Source organism: Saccopteryx bilineata, chromosome 4, assembly GCF_036850765.1.
Source record: "Saccopteryx bilineata isolate mSacBil1 chromosome 4, mSacBil1_pri_phased_curated, whole genome shotgun sequence".
NCBI lineage: Eukaryota > Metazoa > Chordata > Mammalia > Chiroptera > Emballonuridae > Saccopteryx > Saccopteryx bilineata.
The window spans coordinates 36375266-36390343 of record NC_089493.1 but is presented as its reverse complement, the minus strand read 5'-3'; the positions used below and the strand labels follow the sequence as shown (position 1 = coordinate 36390343).

The following is a 15078-nucleotide window of genomic DNA, read 5'->3' as shown; positions in this document are numbered from 1 at the left end:
GTCCTCTCGCAAAAAAAAAAAAAAAAAAATTGAAACTTTTTAAGTGAGATAAGTTAAGATTGAGTACTTGATAGGTTAAAATAATTTTATTAGATTAGAAGAATTCAATTAGAGCTATAGAAGCCTAATGAAACAATTATGAATATGCCAAAAATATGCTTAAATATTAGAGATAGTATGCTATTATGTTCTTAAAAAGTGGGGATAGAGGCTGCTGGTGGTTGGCAACTTTCTCCGGATTAAAACTACTTATTTCTCTAAATCACTTGTTAAGGAACTTCCATTGTTACTAGTTCTCTGGAAAATTCCCCATAAAGAACTAGTGTAATAGTTAAACAAAAATTTGTCATTGTTAAAAACTATATCAGTACCAACCAAAAGAAAAATAGCTCCGGCCAGGTAGCTCAGTTTATCAGAGCATCATCCAGATACGCCAAGGTTACAGGTTCTATCCCTGGTCAGGACACAAACAATAATAAACCAATGAATGCATAGATAAGTGGAACAACATCAACGATTCTCTCCCTCCCTCCATCACTCCCTCTTTCCATCACTCCTCCCTCACCCCTCTCTAAAATCAATCAATCAAAAATAATTTTTAAAAGTAACCTGAATGGCGTGATCGGGCAGAGGCGCAGTGGATAGAGCGTTGGACTGGGATGCGGAAGACCCAGGTTCGAGAACCCGAGGTTGCCAGCTTGAGCGAGGGCTCATCTGGTTTGAGCAAAAAGCTCACCAGCTTGGACCCAAGGTCAGTGGCTGGAGCAAGGGGTTACTCGGTCTGCTGAAGGCCCGTGGTCAAAGCACGTATGAGAAAGCAATCAATGAACAATTAAGGTGTTGCAACGCGCAATGAAAAACTAATGATTGATGCTTCTCATCTCCGTTCCTGTCTGTCTGTCCCTGTCTATCCCTCTCTCTGACTGTCTCTGTAAAAAAAAAAAAAAAAAAAAAAGTAACCTGAATGTGTATGTGCACACATGGTTGAGAATAAAGAGATTTGATATTTTATTTTATTTATTTATTTTATTTTTTTTCTGTCTTTTTAAGCTGGAAACGGGGGGAGACAGTCAGACTCCCACATGCGCCCGACCGGGATCCACCCGGCACGTCCACCAGGGGCGACGCTCTGCCCCTCTGGGGCGTCGCTCTGCCGCGACCAGAGCCACTCCAGCGCCTGAGGCAGAGGCCACAGAGCCATCCTCAGCGCCCGGGCCGCCGTCTTCGCTCCAATGGAGCCTTAGCTGCGGGAGGGGAAGAGAGAGACAAAGAGGAAGGAGAGGGGGAGGGGTGGAGAAGCAGATGGGCACCTCTCCTGTGTGCCCTGGCCGGGAATCGAACCCAGGACCTCTGCACGCCAGGCCAACGCTCCACCACTGAGCCAACTGGCCAGGGCCTGATATTTTATTTTAAATGGGTTTTATGAATTAAAAAAATTTTGCCATTAATCTATTTTGATCAGTTCTTCATCTTTGCTCACTATCCCCATCTCATCTTCTGTTTAAGAAATGCTTGTCGGTAGTGAATGCTACTGCCGTGCAGGTACTCTAGCATTATACCAAGGCTGAGGATTTCAGGGTACTTACTGAAAAGCTCTGTGGGAACATATCCTTGTGGAATGTTTCCCATAGCTGAGGTGCAGTAAAATGGGGTTGACAGGATGAATATCAGGAAACAAGCAAGTAGAGTTATATTTGGTGTTAAGTTGAAGCTGCAGGTCAGATTTGGAAACGCATGATCCATCCATCCGAGGCTCTCACTAGTAATCCTCATATCCATTTAGTGCACTTTCTACTCTGCTAAATACATATGTCATTTTAATTAGTCCTCACAGCCTTATGAGGTAAGTATCATTCTAATTTTTCGGATGGGGACTGAGGTTCAGACAATATTTTATCCTGAGACCACACTGAAACTAAATACTATAGAGTTGGAATTTGAGCTTAGACCTGTCTGATTTCTTCATTCCTATATTTGACCACTAACCTACATACATACTCAACCTACCAAGAAGTACAAAGAAGGGCCTTTTCAGCCTAGGAACACGAGCGCTAAAGCTCCTATGAGACCGTGCTTCTTGTCCATCACTTGTCATCTGCAGTGCCTGGTAAGGTAGCTGGCAACAGTGGGTACCTGATGAACACATTGAATAATGTGAAAATACGTTGGTCGGAAATAAAACTTTATTTGAATGGTTCATTCAGAATGATGTTTTGGAAATAAAGACTAAATACTAATGTTTTAATTTTATATAAACTTAAAACATTTAGTGGGATTGTCAGCCATTTTTTTTTTAGGTCCATGGCAGGTGCTCAATTAAATATTAATTATAAAACATAGTTCAACATCTGTGAACTCCCCCTGCCCCTTTTATGTTTTACTCTTTTCCACCAGTCCCAATGCCTTTTACTGGTTACCACTGATGAACAATTCAACTTATTTGAAAAGATTCCCAGGAAAAATCAGGACCCCAGAATAACTAGTTTCCTCTTTTTGCTTTAACAGAGGATGTGGATAAGAAAATTTTCATTTCTTTGGCTAAAAAACAAAATCCACAATTACTATATTGATTGTGATTGATTAAAACAGGGGTCTCAAACTCAACTCAGCATGTGGGCCGCAGAGCAAGATCACAGCCCTTCGGCGGGCCGCACTAGGTCTACAAAAGGCAACTGTTACGCAACACTTTTCTCACTGCAGTTGAAAACAAAAAAAATCAGTACAACAAGCACAATCGTACATGCAGTTTACTCAGTGTCACAAAACGACCAGAAACTGTAGTTCGCATCACAACTACTGTTAACTAAGCTAATATCTAGCTAGGATGCTAGAGAAATGAAAAATACAAGTAGGCCCCTAGGCTTACTTAATTTTATCCAAAATATTTTGAACTTCGTGGATTAGTATGCGGGCCGCACAAAATTGTTCGGCGGCCGCATGCGGCTCGCGGGCCGCGAGTTTGAGACCCCTGGATTAAAATTTATAGAGCAATCAAAATTTGCCTAAAAACAAATGTTGGTTTTTCTAGCCATTTGTAATTTATCAAAAAAATAAAATCTATGGCTTTCTAGTGTAAACTTAAAAAGTTTTACTTGTAAAAAAAAATCTTACTTGTAAAAGAACTTAATTTCAGGAAACAATAGCTGTATATTCACCTTAATCTAGAAGCAAATAATGAAAAAATGAAAGTAGATCTGATTTTAACTTTATGCATCAATTGATTTCTATACAATATAGCTTTTGACTATATGTTAAGTCTGTTACTTTAACGATCTATCATCTGCGAGATTGTACTTCAGTTAGAATAGAAGAATGAGCCTGACCAGGCGGTGGCGCAGTGGATAGACCGTTGGCCTGGGATGCAGAGGACCCAGGTTTGAGACCCCGAGGTCGCCAGATTGAGTGCGGGCTCCTCTGGTTTGAGCAAGGCTCACCAGCTTGAGCCCAAGGTCGCTGGCTTGAGCAAGGGGTTACTCGGTCTGCTGAAGGCCCGCGGTCAAGGCACATATGAGAAAGCAATCAATGAATAACTAAGGTGTCCCTACGAAAAACTGATTGATGCTTCTCATCTCTCTCAGCAATCAATGAATAACTAAGGTGCCGCTATGAAAAACTAATGATTGATGCTTCTCATCTCTCTCTGTTCCTGTCTGTCTGTCTCTATCTATCCCTCTGTCTGACTCTCTCTGTCTCTTTTAAAAAAAAAAAAAATAGATGAGTAATTATATAATCATTTGGGTGGCCCCTTTTCATGACCTTCTATCGAACTCTTGGGTATATTACTTGGTAACATGGAGAGAGTCACATACTAAAACCATATAAAATTTACCTGCTTATAAAATGACATGCTGGCAAGAAGCTACAGTCCACGGATTTGGAACTGTATTGGTAAAATATAAATATTGTCCAAATCACAATGGCAGCTTGCAACTTCATGCTAATTTTAAACCAACATAGTACCACCTACATGTTTATGTGCACATGCTCACTTGACTTTAGCATTAAGAAGTTTAAATCCTATACTGCTCACAAAAAGTAGGGGATATTTCAAAGTGAATATGAAGTGATAAAATATCCCCTACTTTTTGTGAGCAGAATATTTAAGTTGTTCCCTTTATGTTCAGGAGAACCAAATTATTGAGATTTGTTAGTGATAGTTATTCAGCCTATCAAAATCTACCACAGGTCACCAGGGAGCAGGAAGCCATTATAATTTCTCATTATTTTATATTCATTTGCTGACAGAAAAAGATATTAGATTACAACTCAGTACTTGGCTCTAGATTGAATGTATCGATGTACTAATTGCCATTATAATAAGTAAGAAATCACAGGGAACTGGGATCAAAGGGCCAAAAAAAAGGACATGGTTGCATGCAGATTATTAGTCACCATTTCTTTCAAATGCTTATATATATGTTCCTTCCATGTGAGGGGAAATATTTTTTTTTTTTTTTTATTCATTTTAGAGAGGAGAGAAAGAGGAGAGAGAGACAGGGGGGAGGAGCTGGAAGCATCAACTCCCATATGTGCCTTGACCAGGCAAGCCCAGGGTTTTGAACCGGCGACCTCAGCATTTCCAGGTTGACACTTTATCCACTGCGCCACCACAGGTCAGGCGTGAGGGGAAAATATTTTAAGAGACAATCTCTTTTTTTTTTAAATTCAGGCAAAGCATTGCAGCAAAAAATAATTCTACTCAGAATCATTGGGGCAGGTTAGGGGAACTATAAATTTGTGAATTTGAAGGGAAATGTGGGTGTGTTTGTGTTGTCTTTATTTTCATTTGCAAAGTGTATACAACACAATATTCAAAGAGAACAATGTTAGCTTGATGTTTCACTTTTAAACTTTTAGGTCTATGTTTTAACCAGATTTGCCATTAAGTTAAAATTCACTGTAAAATTCTTTTATTTGAAGGAAAACACTTAACTGCTTTCTTCCTCCCTACTTTTGTCTACCTGGCTGACCTATCTTTTTTTATGTTACATATTTATATGCCTTACCCTTTCTAGCTTAGATCAAGGGGGAAAAAGCACCCCTATAGTTGAAGAATTATTTGAGTAACAACACCTTATATTTGAAGGATATAATGAGTTACATTGGGGAAGAAATTAAATAAATTTCAGTTCTAGGAACTATACTTTTGTTTTCATTCTTTGTTCTAGTAATAGTGTGCTGGCTTGATATCAAAAGCCATGAAATTCTGGCCTAAGACTTAATGTTGTATCTTGTAGAGCAGCCAACTTGCACTATTATTTTTCTTGAGTTTTGTCTTTTTCTGTGTGGCAGTGGTGAAATAGGGCCTTCTAAACCTCTGGAGAAGTGAGATCTGAATTTGGAGAGAACATGGGGAAGAATCAATCTTCAACAGATAATCTTTAAGTCCAGACCCAGGAATATCAGATCTGAAGTGACACCATCTTTTCTGTCTTCCTGACAAACCTCATCAGCCCCAAAAGTTCCAGTTGCAAGCATCCAAGAAAACTCAGTAAAGATCACTTTGAAATCACTTTGTTGTGACAAAAATTGATTCATGGAGACTCTCCTAGTATTTGTGGAAAATCTGCTAAAGAAAAGTAGAATATTCATAAGACATCAGTGAGTAAAGCTACACTAAAATGAAATTTTATAAACTATCTTCAAGGGTCCCTTCTAAAAGGCTTACAGGCTACCATAAATATTATAGAGATAATCACATAATTGTATAAACGCATATAATTCTAAACTTTAGAATAATTATTTAAGATAATCTGAATCAGAGTTTATATATTAGGAAATGCATTTAGACAATTTAAAAAATTATACATCAAAACCTGTAGACTATAAATGAAAAATGTGGATACAAAGAAAAAAAATAAGACCAATATTGTAACAAGAAAACAGTTATTGTAATATAACATTTGCCCTTCTTTTTCACTGTATATATGTTATAAACTTTATTATTAATGAAGCTCTCTTTTAAGTCTGTTAACTTAAAGGAAAAACAAGTGTAATTATTTCTTCAATAATAATAGATTTTCACAAATCACAACCAGGAACAGTGTATCTTAAAGACATTATTTTCTTTTGAATTTAGCAAACTAACCTAATAGGACAGAATGAGTTTCTGTTCACCATTCTCAGTATTAATGTTTCTCAGTATTTAAATTTCAAGATAAAATTCAACTAATTGAATAAAACAACAGTTAACATATTTTTTAAAGACCTTTCATGACAAAATGAAATGTTTGGTGAAATATTAAATTGGTTACAATACTTTGTTTTATAGATATGCTCATACACACATTCCTTAACTATATGAATCTTCTAGCCATATTATTTTCTTATTGTCGGTGTATTGTAGTTTTACTTTTGGTAAACTGTGTACCCAGTTCATTATTATGTTATTATTTTTGTTTATTGTGCAATATCAAGATGTATATTTTCAGAAATGTATATTATGTTTTATGCCTATTCAAATATTTTTAAAAAGAGTTGCACAAAGAGCTCTAACTTAGAGTATACACGCAGAAGTAATTTTAGATCTCTAGCTATAAAATAGGATAACGTGAATATTCATTCTAACAGATTACCAAAAATCAGAGAAAGTTAATTACAATGTGATGGTGAATGCAGGGGTGAGAAGGTAAAGAGAAATCCACTAAAGATTTTAAATTTATATGAATTCAACTGCTTTAAAATAAGTTTAGAGAAGTGTTAGTTTCTAAAAAACAAAACAAAACTAGAGTTAATCTCTTTTGGGAGCTTCAGGAAGCCTTTAGAACTACAGACTTCTAAGAAATAGGAAATAGAAATGATAAAAAACATATTATCTCTATTTAAAGGTGCCAGATCAATATAGTAGAGACTCAATTTTTAATTGACTGGTGGAATTAGACTAAAAAAAATATGGCTTAAATTTTGACTGTACTAAAATAAAAATGTAATAAATAATAAGTGATATGAATGCATTCTATAATATTTTCTGTGTATGAGTATAAAATGAAGTTTATTGGATTATATAAAGAATTTTTGTTAACATTTTTAGTCCATTGCTTTTACCTAATAAAATTTGCTCCTCTATGTTCAGAAGTTAAATCGTCTGTATACTACTTTTATTTATACTGTATTTTTTAATCTGGCCCTTTAAAAAATTATTTTCTGAAAAATTTTCAATTCTTTTCATTCTCTAATACCAAAATAATAAATTATCTGAAACAGCTAATTATGGTGGTCCTGCGCAGGTTCACAGGTAATGCAAAAAAAAAAAAATTAACTAAAATTACTACTGCCAGGTCCTGTTTCCTGTTAATATATAATGACTGAGAAAGCACTATTTCATGGCAAACACTAATAGAAACAAGTGACTTAGGTTTCTTTATAATATAAAAAAAATTATTTATAAAAATTCACTGACATAGTATTTAGCTATTTCAGGGGGTTGTTTCTCAAAATAAAACCATAATTTATTCATAGAAATAACCTCCTAACCAGTATAATTCATTTTATTTTCAGTTAAAGAGGTTAATAATTTTGTTTCAAGTGATCAGCAATGAGTATTCATTTAAGATCAGTTATGAAAGATGACTGTCGTAACTTCAGTTAATTTGATTTCACTTAATGTGTCAACAATAATGGCACACTGATTCTGACTCTTCATGTACTTAAGGCAAAAACTTAACTTCTTTCAGATCATTTCAGACTGTTCTACAGGAGTCTATCCTCCAAGTTAGTATTCTACAAAACTGAGGTATGTACAATTTGTCTGCTGTGGTCACAGATATAGTTCTGTCTGGAAAAGCCTCTTCCAGGTTTGAGTCTGATAGCCTTCCACACCAGGCATGGTAGTGTTCTACCCCAGGCTACTGTTGTATCTATAGTTTAGCTATAACTTTAAAGAAGTTTTCCAAGACTAAAAGAAGCAAATGGTGAAATATTTCTTATATTGACAGGTGATTGGATAAATATTTTGGGACAGGGTACTTTCAATGGATTATAAATTTTTTTCCCAGCCCTGGCCGGTTGGCTCAGCGGTAGAGCGTCGGCCTAGCGTGCGGAGGACCCGGGTTCGATTCCCGGCCAGGGCACACAGGAGAAGCGCCCATTTGCTTCTCCACCCCTCCGCCATGCTTTCCTCTCTGTCTCTCTCGTCCCCTCCCGCAGCCAAGGCTCCATTGGAGCAAAGATGGCCCGGGCACTGGGGATGGCTCTGTGGCCTCTGCCCCAGGCGCTAGAGTGGCTCTGTTCGCAACATGGCGACGCCCAGGATGGGCAGAGCATCGCCCCCTAGTGGGCAGAGCGTCGCCCCTGGTGGGCGTGCCGGGTGGATCCCGGTCAGGCACATGCGGGAGTCTGTCTGACTGTCTCTCCCTGTTTCCAGCTTCAGAAAAATTAAAAAAAAAAAAAAAAAAAAAAAAATTTTTCCCTAGTAATTTGGGAAAAAGTGATTTTTCTCAGTCTCCTTAGGGCAAGCCTGACTATCCATACACATAGTTTTAGACCTTATTTTATTCATATTTGCTTCTCTAGTGCAAGTATTCTCAGATGTAAATTTGATCATTTTGATGGGTCAAGTCATATTTTTAATGAATTCTGAACCACAATCATCAAAAAGAACAAGATTTTTTTTTTTTTTCATTTTTCTGAAGCTGGAAACAGGGAGAGACAGTCAGACAGACTCCCGCATGCGCCTGACCGGGATCCACCCGGCACGCCCACCAGGGGCGGTGCTCTGCCCCCCAGGGGGGGGTGCTCTGCCCATCCTGGGCGTCGCCATATTGCGACCAGAGCCACTCTAGCGCCTGAGGCAGAGGCCACAGAGCCATGCCCAGCGCCCGGGCCATCTTTGCTCCAATGGAGCCTTGGCTGCGGGAGGGGAAGAGAGAGACAGAGAGGAAAGCGCGGCGGAGGGGTGGAGAAGCAAATGGGCGCTTCTCCTATGTGCCCTGGCCGGGATCGAACCCGGGTCCTCCGCACGCTAGGCCGACGCTCTACCGCTGAGCCAACCGGCCAGGGCAAGAACAAGATTTTTAAAAAGTCAATACAAATCAGGAACCATGTTAAAATTCCAAGAATGCTCAATGTATGATAATGCTCTAGGACTACAAAAGTTTATTTCATGTAAGATCAAAATGGAAATACTGTGTCTTTTTGGGAAAGCTCATGATGCCATCTAAAATATGATACATCAGGTTACTAGGTGAAAAGTTAGAGCAGAAAAAAAGATATATATAGCTAATGAAAATGCAGATAAATTGTTATTGTAGTTTCAGAAAACTGTGTTAAAGATGAATGTGGTTGTTAGATTACAAGAGTTGTTTGTAATGACTGTACATAGTTACTAAGAACCTCTCCCTTCTGAAGTTCTAATTTTAGTGTTTGTGTATAAGAACTGGCATGTTTGCTTTTTGCAATCTTGCTTTGAGGTAAATGAGTGAGGGCTGTCTCAATACAAGTGATCTGAAGAGTCTGTTTCTTATAGTTCTTTTTGTGGGTATGCTGTCTCTAAATCATATCATATTATCAGCTCTACAAAGAATTTGGATTGTTCCCCCACCCTTTAGTTCCCTTTAAAAAAAAATACATAAAAGACATCAACTTGCAAGAGTAAAATCAAGAGATAGGTGTTCAGAATTTAAGGCAGGTTCAAAAGAAAACTTTTGGTCTTTATCTTTGTTTTCTTTAAAGTTTTCCTAATTCAAATTTTTTAATTCCAGAGGAGATGGGAATTGTGGTTAAAACCAGTACTATTTAACTAATGAGATTAACAAATTAATAGTAAATGTGTCTTTGAACATTGGAAATTACTGTACATACACAATTTGATAAATGAAATGTAAGTGTACATTGATAGACTTTAAAGGGTTCTAGCAACATTACTTCTTGGTCACAGATTACTGTGTATTTCTCAAGACAAAAACTTGGCTCCAGCACTGTCTCACACAACTTCGATACAGGCTATCTATTACTACCCTCTTTTAAAGGGTAGTTCCCCACCTCCTAGCCTAGGTGGGTGAGGGGAAACATGGCACATAGAGCTCTTAAATGTATCCTGTCCACCTGAAGACACTTTCGTTTCTTTTTTAATGTTTATTTTATTGATTTTAGAGAGAGACAGGAACATCATCTGCTCCTCTATGTGCCCTGACAGGATCAAACTGGCACCCTCAGCGCTTTGGGACGATGCTCTCACCAACCCAGCCAGGGCCTGAGGACACTATTTCTTACTTGTATCCTTGCCCTTGTAGTGACACTAATTTGCACAGAACTTGTAGTTGCTCTCCTCTTAGCCCAAGCTACTACAACCCATCCAAAGAATGCCTTTCCCCCTTTGTTGGCAAACTTTAGCGCCTGGATCAGCATGTCATCTCTTCCAGGAAGCCTTCACTTTTCCGTCTGCATGTGCCCCTCCAATGTGTTCCAATAACACTTCTCTCGCATTATGTTTATCTCGTTATTAGATTCTCAACCTCATACAACAGACTAGCTCATCTGTCTTTTTACTGTCACACAGTAGGTACCTGTTAGAGCTCGTTGAATGACTGTCTACAGCTCCCCGCTCCTAACCCCATGTGAAGTGTTAGCCCAGCGAGTTTGTTAGTTTTCCTTCGAGCCCAGACAGTGCTTCCAAACCTATCCTCACATTCCTCTTATAAAATGAATTGCTCTCCTTTTCATCTGTTGAGGGTTTATGCTTCTAATCTAATGTAACTTCAGCATAGCTAAAGAAAATAATCTCATCAGTTGAGCTGTCATAAACATGATCGCGTGAGTGGGGAACGAGAGAGTCGGGTTGGGCATGAGACCGGGTTATTTTATGATGCTTCAACATGAGGGTTTGACTATAGATTTTTCCCGTGAATAAAACTCCTGAAACCAAAAATAAGAAAAGCAGTGGAGAGAACAGGGAGACAAAATCCGAAAGCTTAGAGGGGCAGAAGCAGCTGGAAAACGAGGTAGGTTAAGTTTAAACGCTGGGAAGACGAGTTGCAGCCACTCCCCAGCCTCCCATTCCGCAGGCCTCCCATGGGCGGCGCGGAAAACGGCCGGCCTCTTCGGGGTTTCTCCCCGGCTCCCTCCGGGCTTCTGTTGTTCCCGCCTGCCGGGCTGTTGACGTCGAGCGCTCATACCCACTGAGAGGCGGCGAAGTACGCGAAGTAAAATTCCAGGAGGCCACAGCCCAATTCTGAACTTCTGTGTCATTTTTGGCCCCGGCTCGGGGGGAGCCGCCCCTACGCCGAGGCCATGCCAACTTTAAAAAGGGGGTCCTGGCCCTATTTCCTCGGTGCAACCAACACAATGAACTACCCTGCCCCGCGTGCTAGGTGAGTCAGTACATCTGACACTGAACTACACGCACTTAAGGCCCAGGAACTGAGCGAACAACCCAGACGACTCCCCTCTCCTGGCTCCCCTTTCGCGCCTCCGCCCCCACCACGCCCTAGCTTTTCCTTCCCCGCCCCCCTTGGAAGCCTGCGCTGCCCATTGGTCTCGTGCCCTGCCAATCCAATGGGTGTCGACGAATCCCGCCTTAGGGAAGGCAAAGATGAGAAAAAAAGCATGTACACCTAGGGGGCGTCCGGGGCGTACGCGAACCTAACGCACTCCAGCCGCGGGTGGCGCGCAAGGCGCGGCAGACCCCCGCCACTAGGAGACTCGGGAGCGGCATATTTGCATAACGGCCTGCCCTCGCCTCCCAGCGCGGGCCCCCTCATTCAACTTGAAATCTGTTGGGCCACGGGCGGGTCACTCAGACAAAGGCAAGCCTTGGCGGGCGATCCTGGGAGCGGATTGGCTCCAGGAGTTTCCACAGGGCGGCAGGGAGGTGGCTATAAGTGCGGGGAGGCGAAGGAGGCGAACGCGAGTCGGTGGTTGCGCTCGTGGTGTCAGGTGCGAGTTGACCGTTAGTTGACGCCGCGGACTTTCTATCCCAAGGGTTCTCGCCTAACGTCGCTTGCCTAGCTTTGCGTCAGGATGTCCGCCCGCGGCCCGGCTATCGGCATCGACCTGGGCACCACCTACTCCTGCGTGGGGGTCTTCCAACATGGCAAAGTGGAGATCATCGCGAACGACCAGGGCAACCGCACCACTCCCAGCTACGTGGCCTTCACCGACACCGAGCGCCTCATTGGAGACGCCGCCAAGAACCAGGTGGCCATGAACCCCACCAATACCATCTTCGATGCCAAGAGGCTGATCGGACGGAAGTTCGAGGACGCCACAGTGCAGTCGGACATGAAACACTGGCCTTTCCGGGTGGTTAGCGAGGGAGGCAAGCCCAAAGTGCAGGTGGAGTACAAGGGGGAGATCAAGACCTTCTTCCCGGAGGAGATCTCCTCCATGGTCCTCACTAAGATGAAGGAGATCGCCGAGGCCTACCTGGGGGGCAAGGTGCAGAGCGCAGTCATCACCGTCCCGGCCTATTTCAATGACTCGCAGCGCCAGGCCACCAAGGACGCGGGCACCATCACGGGCCTCAACGTGCTTCGTATCATCAACGAGCCGACGGCAGCGGCCATCGCCTACGGCCTGGACAAGAAGGGCTGCGCGGGCGGCGAGAAGAACGTGCTCATCTTTGACCTGGGAGGGGGCACCTTCGACGTGTCCATCCTGACCATTGAGGACGGCATCTTTGAGGTGAAGTCCACGGCCGGCGACACCCACCTGGGCGGCGAGGACTTCGACAACCGCATGGTGAGCCACCTGGCGGAGGAGTTCAAACGCAAGCACAAGAAGGACATTGGCCCCAACAAGCGCGCGGTGCGGCGGCTCCGCACCGCCTGCGAGCGCGCCAAGCGCACCCTGAGCTCGTCCACGCAGGCCAGCATCGAGATCGACTCGCTCTACGAGGGTGTGGACTTCTACACGTCCATCACCCGCGCCCGCTTCGAGGAGCTCAACGCGGACCTCTTCCGCGGGACCCTGGAGCCGGTGGAGAAGGCGCTGCGCGACGCCAAGCTGGACAAGGGCCAGATCCAGGAGATTGTGCTGGTCGGCGGCTCCACCCGAATCCCCAAGATCCAGAAGCTGCTGCAGGATTTCTTCAACGGCAAAGAGCTGAACAAGAGCATCAACCCCGACGAGGCGGTGGCCTACGGAGCGGCCGTGCAGGCGGCCATCCTCATCGGAGACAAGTCCGAGAACGTGCAGGACCTGCTGCTGCTGGACGTGACCCCGCTGTCGCTGGGCATCGAGACGGCTGGCGGCGTCATGACCCCGCTCATCAAGAGGAACACCACGATCCCCACCAAGCAGACGCAGACCTTCACCACCTACTCGGATAACCAGAGCAGCGTGCTGGTGCAGGTGTACGAGGGCGAGCGGGCCATGACCAAGGACAACAACCTGCTGGGCAAGTTCGACCTGACCGGGATCCCCCCGGCGCCCCGCGGCGTCCCCCAGATCGAGGTCACCTTCGACATCGACGCCAACGGCATCCTCAACGTCACCGCCGCTGACAAGAGCACCGGCAAAGAAAACAAGATCACCATCACCAATGACAAGGGTCGTCTGAGCAAGGACGACATCGACCGGATGGTGCAGGAGGCGGAGCGGTACAAATCCGAAGACGAGGCCAATCGCGACCGTGTGGCCGCGAAGAACGCGGTGGAGTCCTACACCTACAACATCAAGCAGTCGGTGGAAGACGAGAAACTGAGGGGCAAGATTAGCGAGCAGGACAAAAACAAGATCCTCGACAAGTGTCAGGAAGTGATCAGCTGGCTTGACCGAAACCAGATGGCGGAGAAAGATGAGTATGAACACAAGCAGAAAGAGCTGGAGAGAGTGTGCAACCCCATCATCAGCAAACTGTACCAGGGCGGCCCTGGCGGCGGCGGCGGCGGGTCCGGAGCCTCCGGGGGACCCACCATCGAGGAAGTGGACTAAGTTTGCTCTCCAGTCAGCGTAATCCTCTTTTCCTTTCTCTATTTTTTTTCCTTTTGTTTTTTTCTTTGAAATGTCCTGTGCCAAGTCAGAGACCTATTTTTGGAAGCCTTTAGCCCGGTATATGCATATGAAAGGAAGGGAGCAACAACTTAGTTTAATTCTAAAAGGTTAGTTCTAAAGTTTGATTTTTAAAAACAGTAATTGAAGTTTCTCTTTAATGCATTTTGCGTGTTTGCTGATGTGAGCATTTTTGGTTAGCTTAGTCTGAGATGGGAAACCTGAAGTTTGCACACATGTTCTGTGGAAGCTTGGTAACAATAAAACATAGAAGCTTGAATTGTTCATTTTCATGTACTTCTTTAAGAGGAAAGTCAACATCGCAGTAAAGAACAGGCATTCTTTTGCACACAATTGCATAAATACAAGTTTAAAGTAAAGCTGAAATTGATCTCAAAATTACTGTCTTCGAGTTTTCAATTTTCCCTTGGTACTTTTTTTTTTTTTTTTTTTTTTTATCCCTGTTGGTCTTTAAGCTAGTAGTATAAGGTGAAATTGATCTAACTCAATCTTGTCTAATTCTCAGATGAGGTTCCTGCTTTGAATTACCAACAACGTAAGGGGAGAAGATCTCGGTAAAATCCCCCCTCCCCTTAATACAGAAGCCTGACTAGTCTTTCAGGGCACACGACCTACTACTAAGGCTTGGCTTAAGTGTTCCAGTAAAAATCCACCTGAATATTTCATTAAAATACAAGCTATATTCTGGGGTTAAGTGCAAAATGATTCTTTTAACTAACAAAGGCTGGGACAGGAGTTGTCTTCCGATAATAGCCCAAAGTAGTATGAAACAAGTTGCTTTCTGTGACATACAGGTGCCTAAAATAAGAGCCAGTGGGGAAACTTTAAAGCCACGTAATATTGAGTCCAAATTTAACCAAACATGGTTTAATTTTCTAGTAAAACAGCTCATCTTTTGAGCTTAAGACAAATTCTATAAGGGTATGTTTCTAGCAGGTATAATTTCTAGGAGGGTAGGAGGAGATAATGTAAACATTTTTTTTTCTGATTTAAGAATCATAATGCTTTTGCAATACTTGCCTTAAATCACTAAAATAGATTTCTTTTTTAAAGGCAAATGACAAGATAGTCCTTTAGTTTTGTTAATATACTTCTCCATTTTCCTATATATCTGATTTGAGATTGTTATAG

General features: G+C 42.5%; 2 protein-coding genes and 1 non-coding gene across 3 annotated transcripts in view; 2 read left to right on the top strand and 1 right to left on the bottom strand.

Annotated features, from left to right (window-relative positions):
• ZBTB1 (zinc finger and BTB domain containing 1) overlaps nt 1–7051 on the top strand; it is a 29418-nt gene extending 22367 nt beyond the window's left edge. Inside the window, exon 4 of the mRNA XM_066272850.1 lies at nt 5293–7051. Coding sequence (XP_066128947.1) covers nt 5293–5329 — 37 coding nt within the window. The 3' untranslated portion in view covers nt 5330–7051. The remainder of the gene's footprint in view (nt 1–5292) is intronic.
• Nucleotides 7052–7522: 471 nt separating this feature from the next.
• Nucleotides 7523–7586, bottom strand: LOC136336739 (small nucleolar RNA SNORD2). The gene has a single exon (XR_010731561.1). It is a non-coding gene; the product is annotated as a small nucleolar RNA SNORD2 (small nucleolar RNA).
• A 3964-nt stretch (nt 7587–11550) lies between these two features.
• On the top strand, nt 11551–14325 carry HSPA2 (heat shock protein family A (Hsp70) member 2). The gene has a single exon (XM_066272851.1). It carries the CDS (start codon nt 11956–11958, stop codon nt 13867–13869), a length of 1914 nt encoding a protein of 637 aa, XP_066128948.1. The 5' UTR covers nt 11551–11955; the 3' UTR covers nt 13870–14325.
• The last annotated feature ends 753 nt before the right edge of the window (nt 14326–15078 follow it).

Coding starts and splice junctions, on each gene's coding strand:
- HSPA2 (XM_066272851.1), top strand. CDS start 11,956: ATGTCCGCCCGCGGCCCGGCTATCGGCATCGACCTGGGCACCACCTAC.